This window comes from Rhizoctonia solani, chromosome 6, assembly GCF_016906535.1.
Source record: "Rhizoctonia solani chromosome 6, complete sequence".
Taxonomy (NCBI): domain Eukaryota; kingdom Fungi; phylum Basidiomycota; class Agaricomycetes; order Cantharellales; family Ceratobasidiaceae; genus Rhizoctonia; species Rhizoctonia solani.
This window is the reverse complement of record NC_057375.1, coordinates 2,250,012-2,266,190: the sequence shown is the minus strand read 5'-3', so window position 1 is coordinate 2,266,190 and position 16,179 is coordinate 2,250,012. Positions and strand designations below refer to the sequence as shown.

Sequence of the window (16,179 nt, the reverse complement as noted above, 5' to 3'; positions counted from 1 at the left end):
ACTGGCTCGAACCAACAAAGCGTCTCGGTGGTCTTGACAGTGATTGAGCGCACTGAGGAAAGGGTCTAGTCAATGGCGTATAGGTAGGGCAAAGGGCGGGCCGGAGCTTCTTACGGAGAGATTCGACATTGATCTCATTGTGTGAATTGTTGGGGTCAGTACTATAGAAAGAATTAGATAAAATAGAATACATTTATACTATTTAAAGAAACATTCCAATAAGAAAGTAAAGACAGTAAACGATAAGTGAATATAGAGGTGGTGAGTAGGGGGCCGAAACCGCCTCCTTATATACCTCGTATAACCCTCTGAGTCATACCAATGAGTGCTGCGCCTAGTACTGAGTATATAACAATGAATCGACACTTGAATCGGTTACGGTGATGGAACAAACTAGATTACCCTAGTATTTACACAGTATTTCTACAAGTAAGCTTAGCAGGATGCTGGGGAGGTTGCTTATCAGGGGGCGACATGCTGTTTATTGGGGGTGTGGTCCAAGGCACGCTGTCTTTTAACTCCTAGGCATATCAATACCCTATGCCACCGCCAGATAGACCACTGCCAATGTACCTACGCTCCCAACCTTCAAAATGCCTCCGCACATCATGAGGCCGGTCGGGACAAGCGGACTTTTTTTTTCATTATAGTCACTTTGGGGCCAAGCCCTATCACGGTGAACCCCAAAAGTGCGGAAAATCCGCATGACGTCCAGATTTTGCCAGACATCCGCACCTAAAATAGCAGAATCCGCACCTCGACGACACACAGGGGTAAGTTGGGGATGCGGATTCATGGAAAAAATGGTCGGATTTTGCCAACACTCCGCATATAACGCGCGATTTTTCACGTTCAGAAAATCAGCACTTTTGGGGTCCACCGTGTATGTTAGACTATAAGCTACTGAGGTATACCCTATGTGTACAGGTTAGAGGGATGAACAGGTCACAGTGTGCACTAGCAATCAAGATGAGACAAGCGGACTTTTTGACGGCCCGGCAAGTGCGTTTATTTCGCCGTAGTCAGTGATTATTTGTTATTCTCGCTCTTGTAGCTGCCAGTTTAGATGATTTCTGCACCAAATTCCAGCTCTAGTGAGCGCTCTACACATTTTTCATATACTGAGAATATTTTCTAGCCACTGTAAACTCAACCAAAACCCAAAAAGCTTGGGAGCGCTCAGGAGCGCAATATGGGACTCCCCATATTTGCCGAGACTCCTCGAGCGCCAGGGAAGCATTGATCATCTGACATTTGTGCTGTTTTGGGTGGTTATCTCTCCTATATGCCTCCAAAAAAAGATAATTGGTTGCTGACTAACAGCAGTGTGGCGCCCAGGGAGCCTGGCAAATATGGGGAGTCCCATATTGCGCTCCTGAGCGCTCCCAAGCTTTTGGGGTTTTGGTTGAGAAGTGTAAGGGTTACGCAATCACTGTAGGTCTAGCTCTGGTGTATGCGTTACCCTTAATACACCGTTACCCCTCTTTTTGTTACACTTGTACCCGGTGCTCTGTTCAGGCTGATTACTAACTATATACGTTCATTTGGTTTCTTCTGTTTACGCATGTATCAACCCGGGCACCTTATAAGGTCCCGGGACTTCTACCCTCTCTCCCCCTGTCTTTACTCTTAACATCAATATGAGTGTGTGTTACGACTTGTCATTTAGGCAACGCTGTTGCCAACCAAGTCACATATATACATCCAATAAGTAGAGACCTTACAAGAAGACGGTTTTGCAATCCCAGTTTGCTTAGTCATCAATCTAAGGTGAAACCGCTTGCCAACCATAATCCCCCTACGTGGCATATTTAAAACCTCCTCTGGATTAGCTATCCTGCATGGGCTTGCACTCATACTGCGCCAGAATTCTTGATTTTAAGTGAGCTTGTTGTGTATAACTTTATAATTGGCTCAAGTTCCCGTACCCCCTTTCCTATGTCCTTGCTAACTGCCAGTTCAATGCATTGCACTCCAACTCCCAAGGGCTTTGATTGCCAATGTGCTCAAAAGACAATCTGTGAGATTTGTAATGTGGGCAACAAGGTGCGATGATGATCAAAAGTACGTCATTTTGTCATACTCATCCTGGAATCATGCTATGGCCCAAAGCTTGCTCTACAGCTTGATTTGTTTTACTACCAGACTCAATCCTGTAATGGTACAAATTGCTAGATTCACAAGGTACTTGTTCAATAGGTGCGTTATTATTGTTGTTCCAGTAACGTTGAAATAAATTACTGCTGTCAATGTACAGTATTGGACAAAACCTCTCACGAGATTTTTGAAATTTACTAGTAGTGCCCATATCTCAGTTGTCCTTGTAGCTAGCAATATGTATATACTACTGAATGAGAGCCAGAGGTCGGAGCTATTTATCGAATGCTCAAACGTGTAAATTAAACGAGTTGTTGGGGAGATATGGGGGAAACAATGTCATGGTAGGGTGTGAGAGGTTTTGTCCCCAGCAGTTCTTAATCTAAAAACTCTACCAGTACTTCTCCCCTATGAGGAGATGAAACAAGGTAGCTATATATTTACTTAAGAATGTATTTATACTATTTTACTACAGAGTATCAGCTTGAGAGCTGCTTTGCCCATGGCAGGATAGGAAGGGTTGTATTTGGGGACTGATTACAAGAGTATGCTCTGACAGATGACTGACCACACTTGGGTTGTTACTTAAGCTACTCTGTGCAGCTAGATGAAGTCTAGGATAACTGTATGATATAGCTTTTAGGACACAGGAACCCCAGTATAGAGTGCTAAAAGCAAGTGAAGGTGCATACACCCAAGGATTGATTCATATATTCAGGTGCTACTACCCACAGGAAAAGGATAACCAGTTTAAAAATTCATATATCAAAGCTACCTAATATGTGGGAGATAGGTAAGCTGCTATCAAGGTAGTGAGTAGCCTCAAAAGGGTTTTAGGGCCAAAATCACTAATTCAAGTAAAGAATGAAACAAAATCCCTGGATGCTCAAGTCTGGGGCAACGGAAGATGGTTTAGGTGTGGATACATTGGTAAACTACGGTTTGGTGTTATCCCTATTTGAACAGTTGTATTCCCTATTATGTACTATCATAGTTCTAGTAATAAAATCATAATATAGCTGTTGTTAAAAATGTGTCCTGTTGACCCGGTATCTCACGAGATTAGCCGGGGTGTTCTCATTCACGCTCAAATGAGCATGCGTTTCAGCATACACCGGCATATCAGCCCCTCTCACGCGAGATGTCCTCCACATCGCGTGACAAAATTTACCACAGAACCGCAGTGAGAGCTCTCGCGGTTTTCGCAAATCCTGCAGGCTAAGATGCAGATATATAGGGTCCATGCACAGTTCTTGGAACCAGTGTCCACGGTGAACCCCCAAGGTCCGGATTATCCGAACCCCAAATCCGAACCCTAGGGTTCGGATCTTTGGCAAAATCTGACCCCCGGGTTCGGATTCTCAGCGCTCACGCCTGAGATTTGAAGGCAAAGCTCAAAGTCAGGGTTCGGATTTTTGGCAAAATCCGACCCCTGGGTCCGGATTCTGCCAAAAGGGTCCGGATAATCCGAACCTTCTGGTTTCACGGTGGTCTTGGGTGATTGATAGTGCGCAACTACAGCCCACTCAAAATGTCAATGACCCCGAGCCCCTGTCAACTTGCTTATAAAATCAGATCCCATGCCTTAAATGATACGCATGGACGTGTGACTTATCAACACAGTTGCTCAACCGCAACTTCCCCTCGTAACAGAATCGACTGGTTTGCCAGTGGCAGTAGCCGGATTGAGGAGAGGAGGGAATTCAGGCTCAATGTCTCAGTCAGGTTTGTCCTCGCGGATTGATCAAGGAGCAGTCGTAGACGGTACGTGCGAATGGCTTTCACAGTATATACGATTGAGCTCACTTGATATCTAATAGAGGGTCATCAAACATGGGTTTGGTCAGTTGCATTCTCCCCGGAAGGCAACTCGGTCGCATCTAGCTCTCATCGAACCATTCGCATCTCGGATTTATATCGTCCAGTGCCCATAAGCGAAGGATTTGGGGGGCACACAAAATGGGTTCATTCGGTGTCATACTCCCCTCTTGGAACGGTCTTGGCTTCCGGATCTATGGACTGTACGATTCGCCTCTGGGATTTGAGCACCGGCAGACAAGTAGATGAGCACTTTATGGGTCGTAGAAATTGGGTCCACTCGGTGGATTTTTCCCCCGATGGTCGTCACATTGCCTCTGGCTCCAGCAATAGTACCGTCAAAATATGGAGTGTTCAGAATGGAATATCTGCTTGTAATTCATTCAAAGGTCACTCGTATGCAGTTTGCTCAGTTGCATACTCCCCTGATGGTACTCAAATTGCTTCTGGTTCTTGCGATAGCACAGTTCGCCTGTGGCATGTTGAGTGCGGAAAATCAGTAATAGAGCCTATCGCTGCGCATAAAGCCACAGTTCGTTCGGTTGCCTTTTCCCCAGACGGTTCTCAGATTGTCTCTGGCTCCTGTGATAAAACACTACGGCTATGGGATACTCGCAGTGGGAAGGTGATCGGCAACCCATACACAGGTCACTCGGGGTTCGTTTGGTCTGTTGCATTTTCCCCGAATGGTACATACATTGCCTCTGGTTCCATGGATAACACGGTTCGTTTATGGGATATCAGAACTGGTCACGAGATCAACGAGCCATTCCAAGAACATACCGGCCCCGTCTACTCGGTCGCGTTTTCTCCTTGTGGTACACGTATTGCGTCTGGTGGTACCGATAAAAAAGTAGTAATACGGAACCTATTGGGGACCAAACCTGAAGCACACTATCATGCTGAACCTGACGCAGACCATGATTCCCAGAGTCTGGCTGAGGTTGGGTCTGATCAGGTTGAATTTGGACATACACAGACAATTAACAGTCACATGGTACGCAATCACATACTTCTACCGAGTTAACCATTTCTTTTCAACGCGTGTGTTTAAAGTCTCGTCAGGAATTGTTTGATGCGCTTTTGGATCATGGCTGTACTGATCTATCAACACGAATGGACCCAAGTCAGCACGGCGCGATCTTAGTTTCCGGAGGCGGATTTGGTGATATATGGAAGGGCGAGTTACACAACCAATCTAAGGTTGCAATCAAAGCATGGAGAGCGTTTTCGACCAAACAGTGTGATTACAAAACTCTTAAGGTATGCTCGTCCCTGTCTCCGAATCATAAAAAGCTACGCCAGCCCACTGATATGTGACTATAGCGCGCCACGCGCGAAATCTATTACTGGTCAAAAATGAAACATGATCATATACACGAACTTATGGGAGTGATTATCTTCAAAGACTATTCATTTGGTATGGTTTCTGAGTGGATGGAGAATGGTAACCTTCACGAATACCTACGCAAGAATCGTAAAGTCGACCGGATTCAAATGGTTAGTGAAATTAGGCTGCCGAAATATGTGTCTACAACCTGATTACCCATTCAGTGTGTTCAAGTTGCATCTGGCCTTGCATATATGCATCGACACAACATGGTAAGCCTATATCATTGGCAGGCTGTCTCATAATTCTCAACTTAACGTACACATCTTGCAGGTCCATGGCGACGTCAAAGCTGTAACTGATATTTCACGTTGATTCGCTTCCGGACTTTCATGTGTTTGATTTCTGTAGCTGAACGTGCTTATATCAGCTCAAGGTACAGTCAAACTGACTGACTTTGGGCTATCATCCATGTCTTCAGCTAGCCTTGCCTTCTCGGCAACTAGCAGCCAGTCAGGTTCTATTCGCTGGGCAGTGAGTAATAAACCAATAAGCCCCGAGATCTTATGAAATAGATAATCTCAGGCCCCTGAGCTCCTATCTGCAACAGAGTGCAAAACCAAGCGGTCCGATATATATGCACTTGCAATGGTATGTTTAATGATGCTCGGCCCGTGTCCACCGCTGACATACGCCTCATTCAGACCATACTGGTACGTGCGATCAAACCATACATATTCGCGTTTCCACTGAGAAAAAGCTATCCACAGGAGGTATTTACCACAGATGTACCATATCCACAGTGCCAGTGGGATTTCCAGGTCATGAACAAAGTGACACAGGGTGTCCTGCCGACTCGTCCAATAGACCAACTGAAAAATGATAAGCTTGGTGATACATTATGGCAGCTACTCGTGAATTGCTGGAGTCGTAACCCGTATGCTCGACCCACGATTGAAGAAGTGCATAAAGTGGTGAGCCGAATGTAATGCTCAGCTTTCACCATTACCTCATGCATGATTGGCAGCTCGTCCTTATTTCCTCGGATAATTAAATTATAGCAGTTTGACTTCTCTTTGAACTAAACACCAGTTTTTAACCATTCCATGCGCCATGAAATACCCGCCTACTGGCCTGATGACACAATTTAATGAAATACATATAGTATAGGAAGCATACACAATCACGCTATTCCATAGACCTCATGGAATCTCACATTTAGCGTCAGCCACTTAAGACTTAGGATCCACATCCATAGCTTCAAATGCAGGAGCAACCTCCTCACTGGTGGTCACAGTTTTTCTTCTTCTGCCCCTCCCTCTTCCAGCAGTTTCTTTTCTCGCCCCACTCTCCTGTTCTTTCCTAGTCCCACCGACGTCTTTCTCCTTTGTGGCCAACCAGTTAACAGGTGCAAACCTTCTTCGACAAGCGTTTGCTCCCCCTTCCAGATATTCTTCTCTGGTTACGCATAGCGACGGGAAGATGGGAGAACGAGCGAGAGTACGCGCAGAGTGGAAGCTTGAAGTTAGTGGACTACAAAATATAGAGCCCTGCGTGAGATAACGTGGGAACCAATCGAGTATACTATACTATACTTTCTAGCCCGATAAAGGCAGATTTCGTATTCATCGGGCGCTAATGTTCTTAATTCTTCGAATCTAAACAGGTATAAGCTCCTATCCGGCTGGGGCCAGATTATCATACGCGACCTACAGTCTTTGCTCAAACCCATCAAAGAGTGTGTTTCCTCCTACGAGCCCTATATTCCCCCACGCAACACCTCTTTGATCTTCGGGTAAGGAATTGATCGAGTGAGCTATGATACCGGGCAGTCCTGTTTGAGAAAGGCCGACATGTGATGGAGAAAAGAGGATTTCAGGGATACTGAATCGTTCGTTGTTCATAGGGAGAATCGTATCGCCTTCTTGAGGCAATGTTGTGATATATCCGGGTTTGGGAGGTTCGGTGCCAAAATTGGGGAGAACATATGATCGAGTTGTTGGGTTTATTTTCGCCCTATAAACCATTGACTATAGGATGATGTCGAAACAAGCCACAGAACCTACCGACAAATCTCTAAATCTTGTGACCAATTCTTACTCACGAAACAACACGACTCTTTGACTTGATTAATAATGTAAGTGGATTCTGTCATATCCCAGTGTCGAAAGGAGACGAGTTCTTTCAAGTGATTCGTGAGAAGCTTTCCCCCAACGTCGAGGCGCCTCACGGAAGGCCACTGAATCGAAGCAGGGAGGCCAGAATTGTCATTTGTGACGGGGATGACATGTGTGAAAGAGAATCCTGAGTCGACTATGATGGCGCATTCGGGTTGTGGGCCTGGGTTGAAAATGTCACCGTATGGGCAGAGGATCGCAGCTGAGCAGGCAAGGTTGAGAATGTAAGTTAGCCTTAGTCGAGAGTGAAGTAGCTTACAAGGGCATCTATAGTAGCTCCGAAACTCCCATTCCTCAAATATCATCTGGTCGTACGTTTCTTGGATAGTGTGCATATTGAATGGGGGCTCGGTCACGAGGAAGTTATGTTCGCGTGGGTCGATCTAAAGGAATAGTGAGATAGACGTCAATTGACGACTATATGAACGAGATATCAGCCAGCTTTGCTTGCCTTCAAATCATTGAAAGTTCTATCCCAAACAGCTTTCTCCACATCCCAATCTGTGAGGTACCCCTACCACCCAATTCAATCCAGCCGTATAGCTTGCTAGTCAACCCAACGAACCCTCTCGAACGGTAGCCGGTAGTGTACAATTGAGTAGTCCAGAGACTCATTAAACTCGGATCCGACAAATTGTTTATTTCTTTCGTGTTTGAGTCGAACAACCGAGTTTGGGACCATTCTGCACCAACCATGAGCAGGAAATTTTCCATAGTAAATCAAACACACCGAGGCTCTTCGTCATTATTGGATAGTCCGCATTTTATGGTGTGCGCTCCATTATCGAAGATAACGACTGAGTGATTGAACATGGTCGGCCCAGAGAGGATCGTCGAATGAGGGAAATCATGGGATCGTCATATAACGTGTTTGGAGCCCGGCGCTTAGTCTTCCTAACAATCCCCGTCCTGAAATGGAAACTCGCACTTGCGACTTGGTTTGGATTGCCCTCGAGCTTATGGTCAACTGAACCCAATGAAAATATCATGGAGCCGAATGAAGCTGATCTGATGCAGATACGACGTTATCTGACTTTAATGTTTGATTCAATAAGACAGGACTGCAAGTCGGGAAGAGTAGCTGTCTGGAAAACCATCAAACTGGGTTCTGACGGTTTCGTGGATACGTATATTTAATAGTAGCACCTGAGTCCTCATACCCATCAGCATCAAGTCTTCCGAACAACTCCAAGTGATGCGCAACAATTTTTCAGCTCAAGCCATCCAGTTTGTCACTGCGCATCGGACAACCGCTCCTATAACAGGAAACTAAGACATCTGAGGCACAGTGAATACTCTGGTCACAATTAAACGAGTAACCCAAACGCCAATTAGTAAAAATATCAGTAAGCACACAGTTCAGCTATTACAAACTTTAGTCATGGAACTATGTGCTGAGTGATGGAAACCCTTCTATTGTTAATAACCCGAGGCTTGGCTTATGCATCTGTGCCGGCCGTTAATGGTTGACTGACCTGAGCCAACATACACGCGAAGGAATTAGCCAATTGTGGTTGTTTTCCGCTTTTCACTTTTGTTATTGCTCTTTAATTATACTGCTATTGTGCGTGTAGATTGCTCCATCTCCGCCGGAGACGGGTGTACGAGGTGGTGGAAAGAGATGCATATCTGCGTATGCGGGCACGTGCTATATACATGCGGTACACGCGGTGAGGGGCATACCCCCGCGCCTTCCCTACTACACCGCGCCACAGCAATCTTTGGTACGATCTTTACCAGTGTGTTTGACTTCATACAGTCACTCTGCCTTCCATCAACGTCACTTTAACACTAACCATTCTCTAGCTCTTCAGGGCAACCCAACCAGGGGCTCGCCCTCAATACTCCCCAGAGTCTCACGGAGCGTCAGTAATAGGCTAAAAATTCGAAAGAGCCAGTCAGGTTGGTCACACATATCACGTACCAATATCAGTGTGGGCAAGATTTGTAACGCTCCTGCTGGCTTGCTTGTCTGAATGACTCAAGGTCAAGACTGGTACGTTACCCATAGCCGAAATTCATCTATGGTCATAAATATGATTTGCAGGGCTAACCGGAAGAGGTGGAGGAAGCCAACCCGTTCCTGGTGTAGAACAAGAGAAGCAGGATATATCGAGTAATTTTCAGGATGCCCTTGGTTCCACGTCAACGATTTTTCCTATAAATCCCAGCTCCAGATATATATTCTCTGAACTTACTCAGTCTACCCGAACCTATCCCCAGTGTCTCGCTTCACCACGAACACAACTCACCAAGTCTCGCCATGAGCAGCGTTTAGATCTATGGAGTAAGTGCTAGCGTGGAGCATTCGGTATGATAATAGCAGTTTCATTTTAGGAGCACACATCCCCATCCACACAATGTGTCATGGCTGTTTGTAACCTACCAGGCGTCCAGTATGCTTTTACTGAGGTAGACTTTATGAACGGGGAGCACAAAACTCCAGAACTTATTCACAAGAGGAATCCTTTTGGAGCTATCCCAGTGGTTGTGGTTAGTTTCTATTGATATAACTTACTTGCTCTTAGTAACTCTAGGCAGGATAACGATGGGACTCGACTCTTCGAGTCCCGCGCAATTTCTCGCTACCTTGTAGCTAAATACGCAAAAGGCTACTACCTGACCCAAAATATGAACACGCTTACGGGAGATTCGAGCAAGCTACAAGCATTGAGTATTCTTCTTTCGATCCTTATGCGGGAGAACTAGTCTTCCAACACTTTTCACCAAGTGAGATTCCAATAGTCAAAGCGCAATGGCTACTAAAGTACACCTACTACAGGATGATTAGGATCGAACCTGACGAGAAGCAAGTTAAAAAGTGAATTGATGCGCTTAGCTCAAAAACGGAGGGTTACGAACGCATCTTGTCAGAGCAAAATTATCTGGCTGGAGACGTAAGTTTCCCCTCTGATTGATGTACTTGAATATGCTATCTGAAACTCACAATAAAGAGCTTCTCTCTTGCTGACTTATTCCACTTTCCTTACGGGAAGCACGCGGACGCTATCGGTCACCAGATATTTGGATCCAAGCCTAACGTTAAGAGGTGGTGGTATGATATTATAATATTAGTTTCCATCCGTCCTGGAATATGTTTGCATAATACCTGTGCCTTGGGATTGCGTCTTGCCAATTGACAAGGGACCGTGTATGAAAATGTGGCCATCTCATGGTTTCTCCTTTTACAAGCTCCAGCTTTTGATGAAATATATGAATGCTTATTCGGATCTTGTATGACACTAGTGGTATAAATGACTTCTGCTCGAGCTCAAAATACGTGTATCCAGGTGAATTTGAGGTACCTCTTTACGCATATACTATGCCTCATTCACTTATGACTTACTGGCCGACTTACTGACTTAATCACAGACAACAGAACATACTAGAGACTCTAGTATATACACAATATATTTTTAGTCTCGTAACAGAGAATGTTCGTGTTTACAAAAAGAGGGGAGCTCGTTATATGTATCCCTGGATTGGCTGCGCAACGTACCCCTCCTCAAGTTGCTGGATCTCCTCGTCCGTCAACTTCACATCAATAGCCCCTAATATGATTTTTTGTTAGTTATATTGAGCCTTTCCGTCATGACATACAATGCATCCTACCAATTGTGTCCTTAAGACGTTCTAATTTTGTTGCACCAATGATGGGTGCAACAATATCGCTCTTTGATAATTCCCATGCAATCGCAACTTGAGCCATACTAATACCTCGGGCCTTGGCTATGTTTTCAAGACTATGCTCTAAATAAATATATGTTTCTGTTAGATAAAGCAAAACTGACCGAACAATAATTTCCTTGTTGTCTTCTTTAGTCTTCTTAGCCCAGGCTCCGGGTCTACAGAACATAGGTCTCGAAACATTGGCAGAATAGGTAGACAGGAACCTACACGCTTGTTTCAGCCCGAAGACTTGTTTGTGAATAGGGGCGACTCAGCACGCCTTGCGAGAGCGGGGACCACGGGATCATACCAACTCCAAACATCTACAATCGATAGTAAGAACGTATGCTATGATATTGACAAGTCATCTCACCTTCAGAGTAGGCATCATTTCCCGTTCCTCTTCACGATATATCAGATTGTACTGGTTTTGCATCGATATAAATGGCGTCAGGTTGTTGTTGATTGCATAGTTCTGCATCGCATGAAACTGGTAGGCATGACAGCTTGACATTCCAATATACCGCGCGTATCCTGCTTTGACTACATCATGCAGTGCTTGCATAGTCTCAGCGATAGGGGTATCATAATCGAAACGATGACATTGAAACACGTCGACGTAATCCAGCTGGAGACGCTCAAGTGAATGCCTGATAGACTCAAATATATGCTACACGTGTGGTACTTATAAGTAGATGGTTGAAAATATGATATTTACGTTACCATACCTTTCGGCTGAGACCATACTGGTTTACATATCCTGCTGCATCCGCTTTGGGCCCGGGAGGAAGAATACCCGGCTCTTGCATGACTACACCGCATAACTTTCGTATGGATTCGTGCTGAGTCATCGCTCTCTACTTCAATCTACGCGCCACTTACTTTAGTCATTACCACAATCTCATCTCGAGGCAAGTTGAGTTGCTTGATAGCCTTTCCCAGAATGCGTTCAGACTCGCCATGGGAATAAACATTTGAGGTATGAATGTTTGTATGCCAGCATCATAACTAGAAACTTGTTAAGTATGGCCCAAGAGCCCGTGACCGTATCTTCCCTCGCACACAGAGCACTCACGCTGCTTTGATATGTTCAATTCCTTCTTCCTCCCCTATCACCCACTCTTCCCATGATTTATTTCCGTAGCTTGCTAGGCCCAAGATGAGTGCGAGACCTTGAGGCCTGAGTTGCCCAATCGGACTATGAGATGAAAATCAATGTCGGGGCTATTTGTAAATAAGCAAAGGCACAGACCATAAGTCATCTTCTTTGGAGAATCAGCGGATGCCATGATTGGATTTAGGAGCTGAGAGTTGTTAAATAGTCAATGAGAATGTGGGACGCAGTACTTCATGTTACCTTGGTCGGTATTTATTCATTATGCTCGAACATGGAGATCTCAAGGGACAGCAATCAGTAGGGCCCGACGCGGCTGGCGCCATCCCGAGCAAAGTGGAGGGAAATTTCACAGATGTGGAGGTAGACGGGAAAAAATGGTTAGCTTACTGGCGATAATTACGATGCAGCTGGGGTGCGATACGTGGTCATGATCAAGGGACCACCGCTATGACTTAACATAATAAAGTCATAAAGTTAAGATTTGACTCTTGACCACTTCTCAAAATACCGGAGAGCATAGAAGACTAATGTTCTACAGCGAATAAAGGGCAGTTAGAGCCTCTGCACCTTTAGCACAACCAAAGCAACATTATTTGAGATAACACATGTCTTTGGTGCTAGAGGTGATAAGCGACACTGGACGCAAGGCGCTTGGTCTTTGCACTTGTCGATTGTCAAAGTTATATGATTGGTGAACGGAAAACTTCGAATTTCACAAAATCAAGGTTATGAGTAAAGGTGGTTAATAGTGCCCAAGAGGCGTTAGGCGCTGAGCTGGTAAATTGATTTAGCACACTCGGCACCCGACTTACTAAAAATACATTTCTGGGACTGGAGCTACGTGCGCACCACGTTAACTGCCCGACAAGCCGAAGAAAGCAGATCACGTTAGTGCTATCCCTACGAAAACGAAGAGTAACTCACACGAGAAGCCAACAAACATAAGGCCAGGCAAAAAGAGAAATTGCCATTCCGGCATATCAGGTCTGGCTACATAGAGTAAGAGCAGCCGGCTAACAGGTATCATTTGTATAAGCCAATGTCGGAGTGAGAGAGGAATTTAAGCACTGGCCTCATGCGTTAATGTTGAACCAGACGGGTCCATTGGATTGAGCCCTGAGATTTTTTGGTAAGGTGTCTCCGATAGTCTGAGTGGGTTCACCGCACTTGCATCCAATTTTCCCTGTATAAAGGGCACCCTTGCCTTCTATTCTTCAAATTAACCGCATCCTGCCTTACTTTCTTTGGATATAACTCTATTATGGACTGATAGGGGCTACATGCGAACAAGACAAACCACTCATCAAATGCAAAGTAATGATAAGAGCAAGAGAGAGAAAACTTTGACGAAAGGCCGTGGATGAGAGAGAAAGAGAGTGCCTTTCCGGTATGCTCGGACCAGGCTTACAGTCAAGAGGCAGACTATTCATAGAGACCAATTCCGGAACAATAAATTTAGCGATCGCCTCCGGCCCCTTGGATGTTCCAGAAAGGATGAAGGGGCACACGACTTGCTGTATCGCAGTTCAGACTGGAAAGTGGCCAAATAAAGTGATTCTTGGTTTACTTATAGTATTATTATCCATATCTCCGAGCTGAAACATAGACTGTGCTCGTACATATATCTAATCCGCCGCAATCAACATAAAGTGTACTAGTTTTTAGAATGATCGTCAACGGCAGGATTATCAATCGTGTTGGTGCCCGTGTCGTTTCCTCAAATTCCTCACTCCTTTTTCGACTTTGTCCCTTCCCACCTTTTCTACCAGCCATTTTTCATTCTTTTTATGTTCAAGAGGTTGGTCGCCGACGGCAAGTCAAGCCCAAGTTGATCGGTGATGAATTGTCCGACCTCTGAAGATCATGGTTTAATAACGAGAATTAAAACAATGAATTGGGGACGTACCAGTATTATCCCTGTTTCCAGCCATGCGCTCAATGTTTGGTCCGTAACCAATGAGGTTTACATCTACGGCAGTATGTCCGCCCTGTCGTTAATCCAAATCAATTAGTTGAATAGACGCATATATAAAAACAGCAGACGTACAGTTCCCCACTTGATCATTGCACGGCGGCCCATAGCCTGACCAATATGGGTATCGACAAAGTTAGTATTACCTTTGTTGGCTTTTGCGACTGCAATCTCCGTCGAGCTGTGACGCAGATGCTCTAGTCAATCGAAGGTGGGGTGGGATGTGCTTACTTGGCGTCATTAATTCCGTACTGAGCAAATAGATCGGTCAAAAAGCCATCAGGATGGTGCCATTATATTTCGTCCATTGGGAAGCAAGGTAGCTTGACAAATGCTTTGCAGCAGCAAGTGGCTCCGGGTTATACCTATGCGATGAGTATATTAATTTTTTTCCCCATGACGGCCGGTTTTGTATAGTTAGAATAGCATGTTTGGACTTACTGATATTCTCCAGTAGTAACGATCCCGCCAAGCGTTAATCCACCGCATTCGTGATGGCAGTTCCGATCATAACGGTATCCTGGTTCTTGTCAACCCATTCCCGGAGGTAATCAACCACTTCGTTATACATGATAATTTCATGAAGGTGTCCTACAGGGTCGTTGGCATGTGCCGCATGGTCAATTCGCTACCATGACCTCAATTATTAGTACGCCATTGTGATGCACTTGTTCTACTCACCGATGCCTGATCATAATGAAAAATCCCTGCTTGGTGTTCTTCGTGGCCTGTTTTAGAGTCTCAAGCGCTGTTTTCGCCATCTCTAGCAGGCTGGGCTCGACGGCTGGATCCCGATCGACCTCGTAGGACATATGGCTTGCAGTGAACAAACCCATATATGGTAACTTGGCGGACTTTCCACCTTGAGTGCGTCGAACCCTGTGCGAGTGGTAAAAACATTGAAGCCCGCTTTCTTGGCTTTGGCCAGAAGATCACGACCATCCTTGCGGGAGGATCCGGTCGTAGTGTTGGGCCTAAGGTTAGTCAATTAGCCAAATATCAAATCAAATGGGAAACCACGTTACCAAAACATGGACAATCCTCCTCCCAAAAGCAAATCAGCCACACGCCCAAGTGGTTGATCCCCCACAATCTGCTCCGCAATGGTTGGTTCTGCCTCTCGATCATAAATATGAGAGGCAAAACTGGCAGGTGTGGCATGAGTAATTCTGCTGGTAACAACCATTCCGGTAGTATATCCCGCACGCTTGCAGCTTCGAGTACCGTTGCGCAAGGATTCCCGTCTTGTCGATTCCGACGGCTCCGTTGTAAGTTTTGATAGCACATGAGTAGGCTGTCGCACTGGCAGAAGAGTCTGTCACATAAGAGTCTGTAGAGCGAGTACGAATCGAGCCAATTTGAACTTTGTCGGATCCGAGCTGAAATATTTGTCGTGAGCGCATACATAAGTATTTGTTGAGATAAGATTTCACCTGACAATTCCATCCAGTCGCCGTATTATTCCATTGAACAAAATCACGAGCAAACACCTCCAAAGCGGGACTAGAATTGACTCATCAGATATTTAATTTTATATCTAATTGGTTCGCTTACCCGAAGCCATCAGGGATCGTCAAAATCAGATTCCTGACCTTTTTCGAGCCCTTGGCCCGCCAGGTTTTGGTTGCCCATTCCATGCCTTCCCTTGAGGGACCTATGATCTCCTTCAGAAAAAAAAAGATTTCAATAATGTGTGATCATACGTTTGGAGGCCCAAAGTCGAGTTTTGCATTCCTGGGAGGGGCAACATATTGCCAAGACGTCTGCAATGGAACGTTCGCACATGTACTACTGGCTTGACGAGCAGCTACCCCGGGAAGCTGGTGTTCCTTGCATGAAACCAGGGGAGCCCAAAGAGCAGACGTAACAAGCGCGGCATACGAAAACTTGACTGGAGATTGAGGTATCATGGCTAGGAGGGGCTAAGTGAGTGCTCATTAGTAGAGATCCTTTTATTTCTTGGTCGCGTGCCAGATAACATATTTGAAAATTGTAGTTC

At 45.3% G+C, this 16,179-nt stretch overlaps 4 protein-coding genes across 4 annotated transcripts; 1 reads left to right on the top strand and 3 right to left on the bottom strand.

The window, feature by feature from the left end:
* Positions 1-3,809: 3,809 nt before the first annotated feature.
* RhiXN_06131 (Tyrosine kinase family catalytic domain protein) lies at positions 3,810-6,299 on the top strand (the record flags this gene model as incomplete). Its single annotated transcript, XM_043325947.1, has 11 exons — positions 3,810-3,861; positions 3,918-4,912; positions 4,972-5,178; positions 5,242-5,415; positions 5,470-5,517; positions 5,579-5,615; positions 5,676-5,779; positions 5,831-5,896; positions 5,950-5,958; positions 6,016-6,219; positions 6,273-6,299. The coding sequence occupies 11 exons, from the start codon at positions 3,810-3,812 to the stop codon at positions 6,297-6,299; spliced, it is 1,923 nt and encodes a 640-aa protein (XP_043181379.1).
* A 178-nt stretch (positions 6,300-6,477) lies between these two features.
* Positions 6,478-8,235, bottom strand: RhiXN_06130 (actin; the record flags this gene model as incomplete). The annotated part of the gene is made up of 8 exons (XM_043325946.1): positions 6,478-6,763; positions 6,841-6,903; positions 6,959-7,261; positions 7,312-7,624; positions 7,682-7,805; positions 7,904-7,936; positions 7,988-8,105; positions 8,153-8,235. The coding sequence occupies 8 exons, from the start codon at positions 8,233-8,235 to the stop codon at positions 6,478-6,480; spliced, it is 1,323 nt and encodes a 440-aa protein (XP_043181378.1).
* A 2,652-nt stretch (positions 8,236-10,887) lies between these two features.
* RhiXN_06129 (aldo/keto reductase family protein) lies at positions 10,888-12,380 on the bottom strand (the record flags this gene model as incomplete). The annotated part of the gene is made up of 8 exons (XM_043325945.1): positions 10,888-10,973; positions 11,035-11,165; positions 11,214-11,267; positions 11,320-11,414; positions 11,465-11,741; positions 11,986-12,099; positions 12,167-12,289; positions 12,340-12,380. The coding sequence occupies 8 exons, from the start codon at positions 12,378-12,380 to the stop codon at positions 10,888-10,890; spliced, it is 921 nt and encodes a 306-aa protein (XP_043181377.1).
* Positions 12,381-13,970: 1,590 nt separating this feature from the next.
* RhiXN_06128 (alkaline phosphatase) lies at positions 13,971-16,090 on the bottom strand (the record flags this gene model as incomplete). Its single annotated transcript, XM_043325944.1, has 12 exons — positions 13,971-14,062; positions 14,115-14,196; positions 14,256-14,361; positions 14,412-14,431; positions 14,665-14,808; positions 14,862-14,908; positions 15,036-15,154; positions 15,206-15,325; positions 15,387-15,559; positions 15,614-15,683; positions 15,735-15,834; positions 15,970-16,090. The coding sequence occupies 12 exons, from the start codon at positions 16,088-16,090 to the stop codon at positions 13,971-13,973; spliced, it is 1,194 nt and encodes a 397-aa protein (XP_043181376.1).
* Between the last annotated feature and the right edge of the window lie 89 nt (positions 16,091-16,179).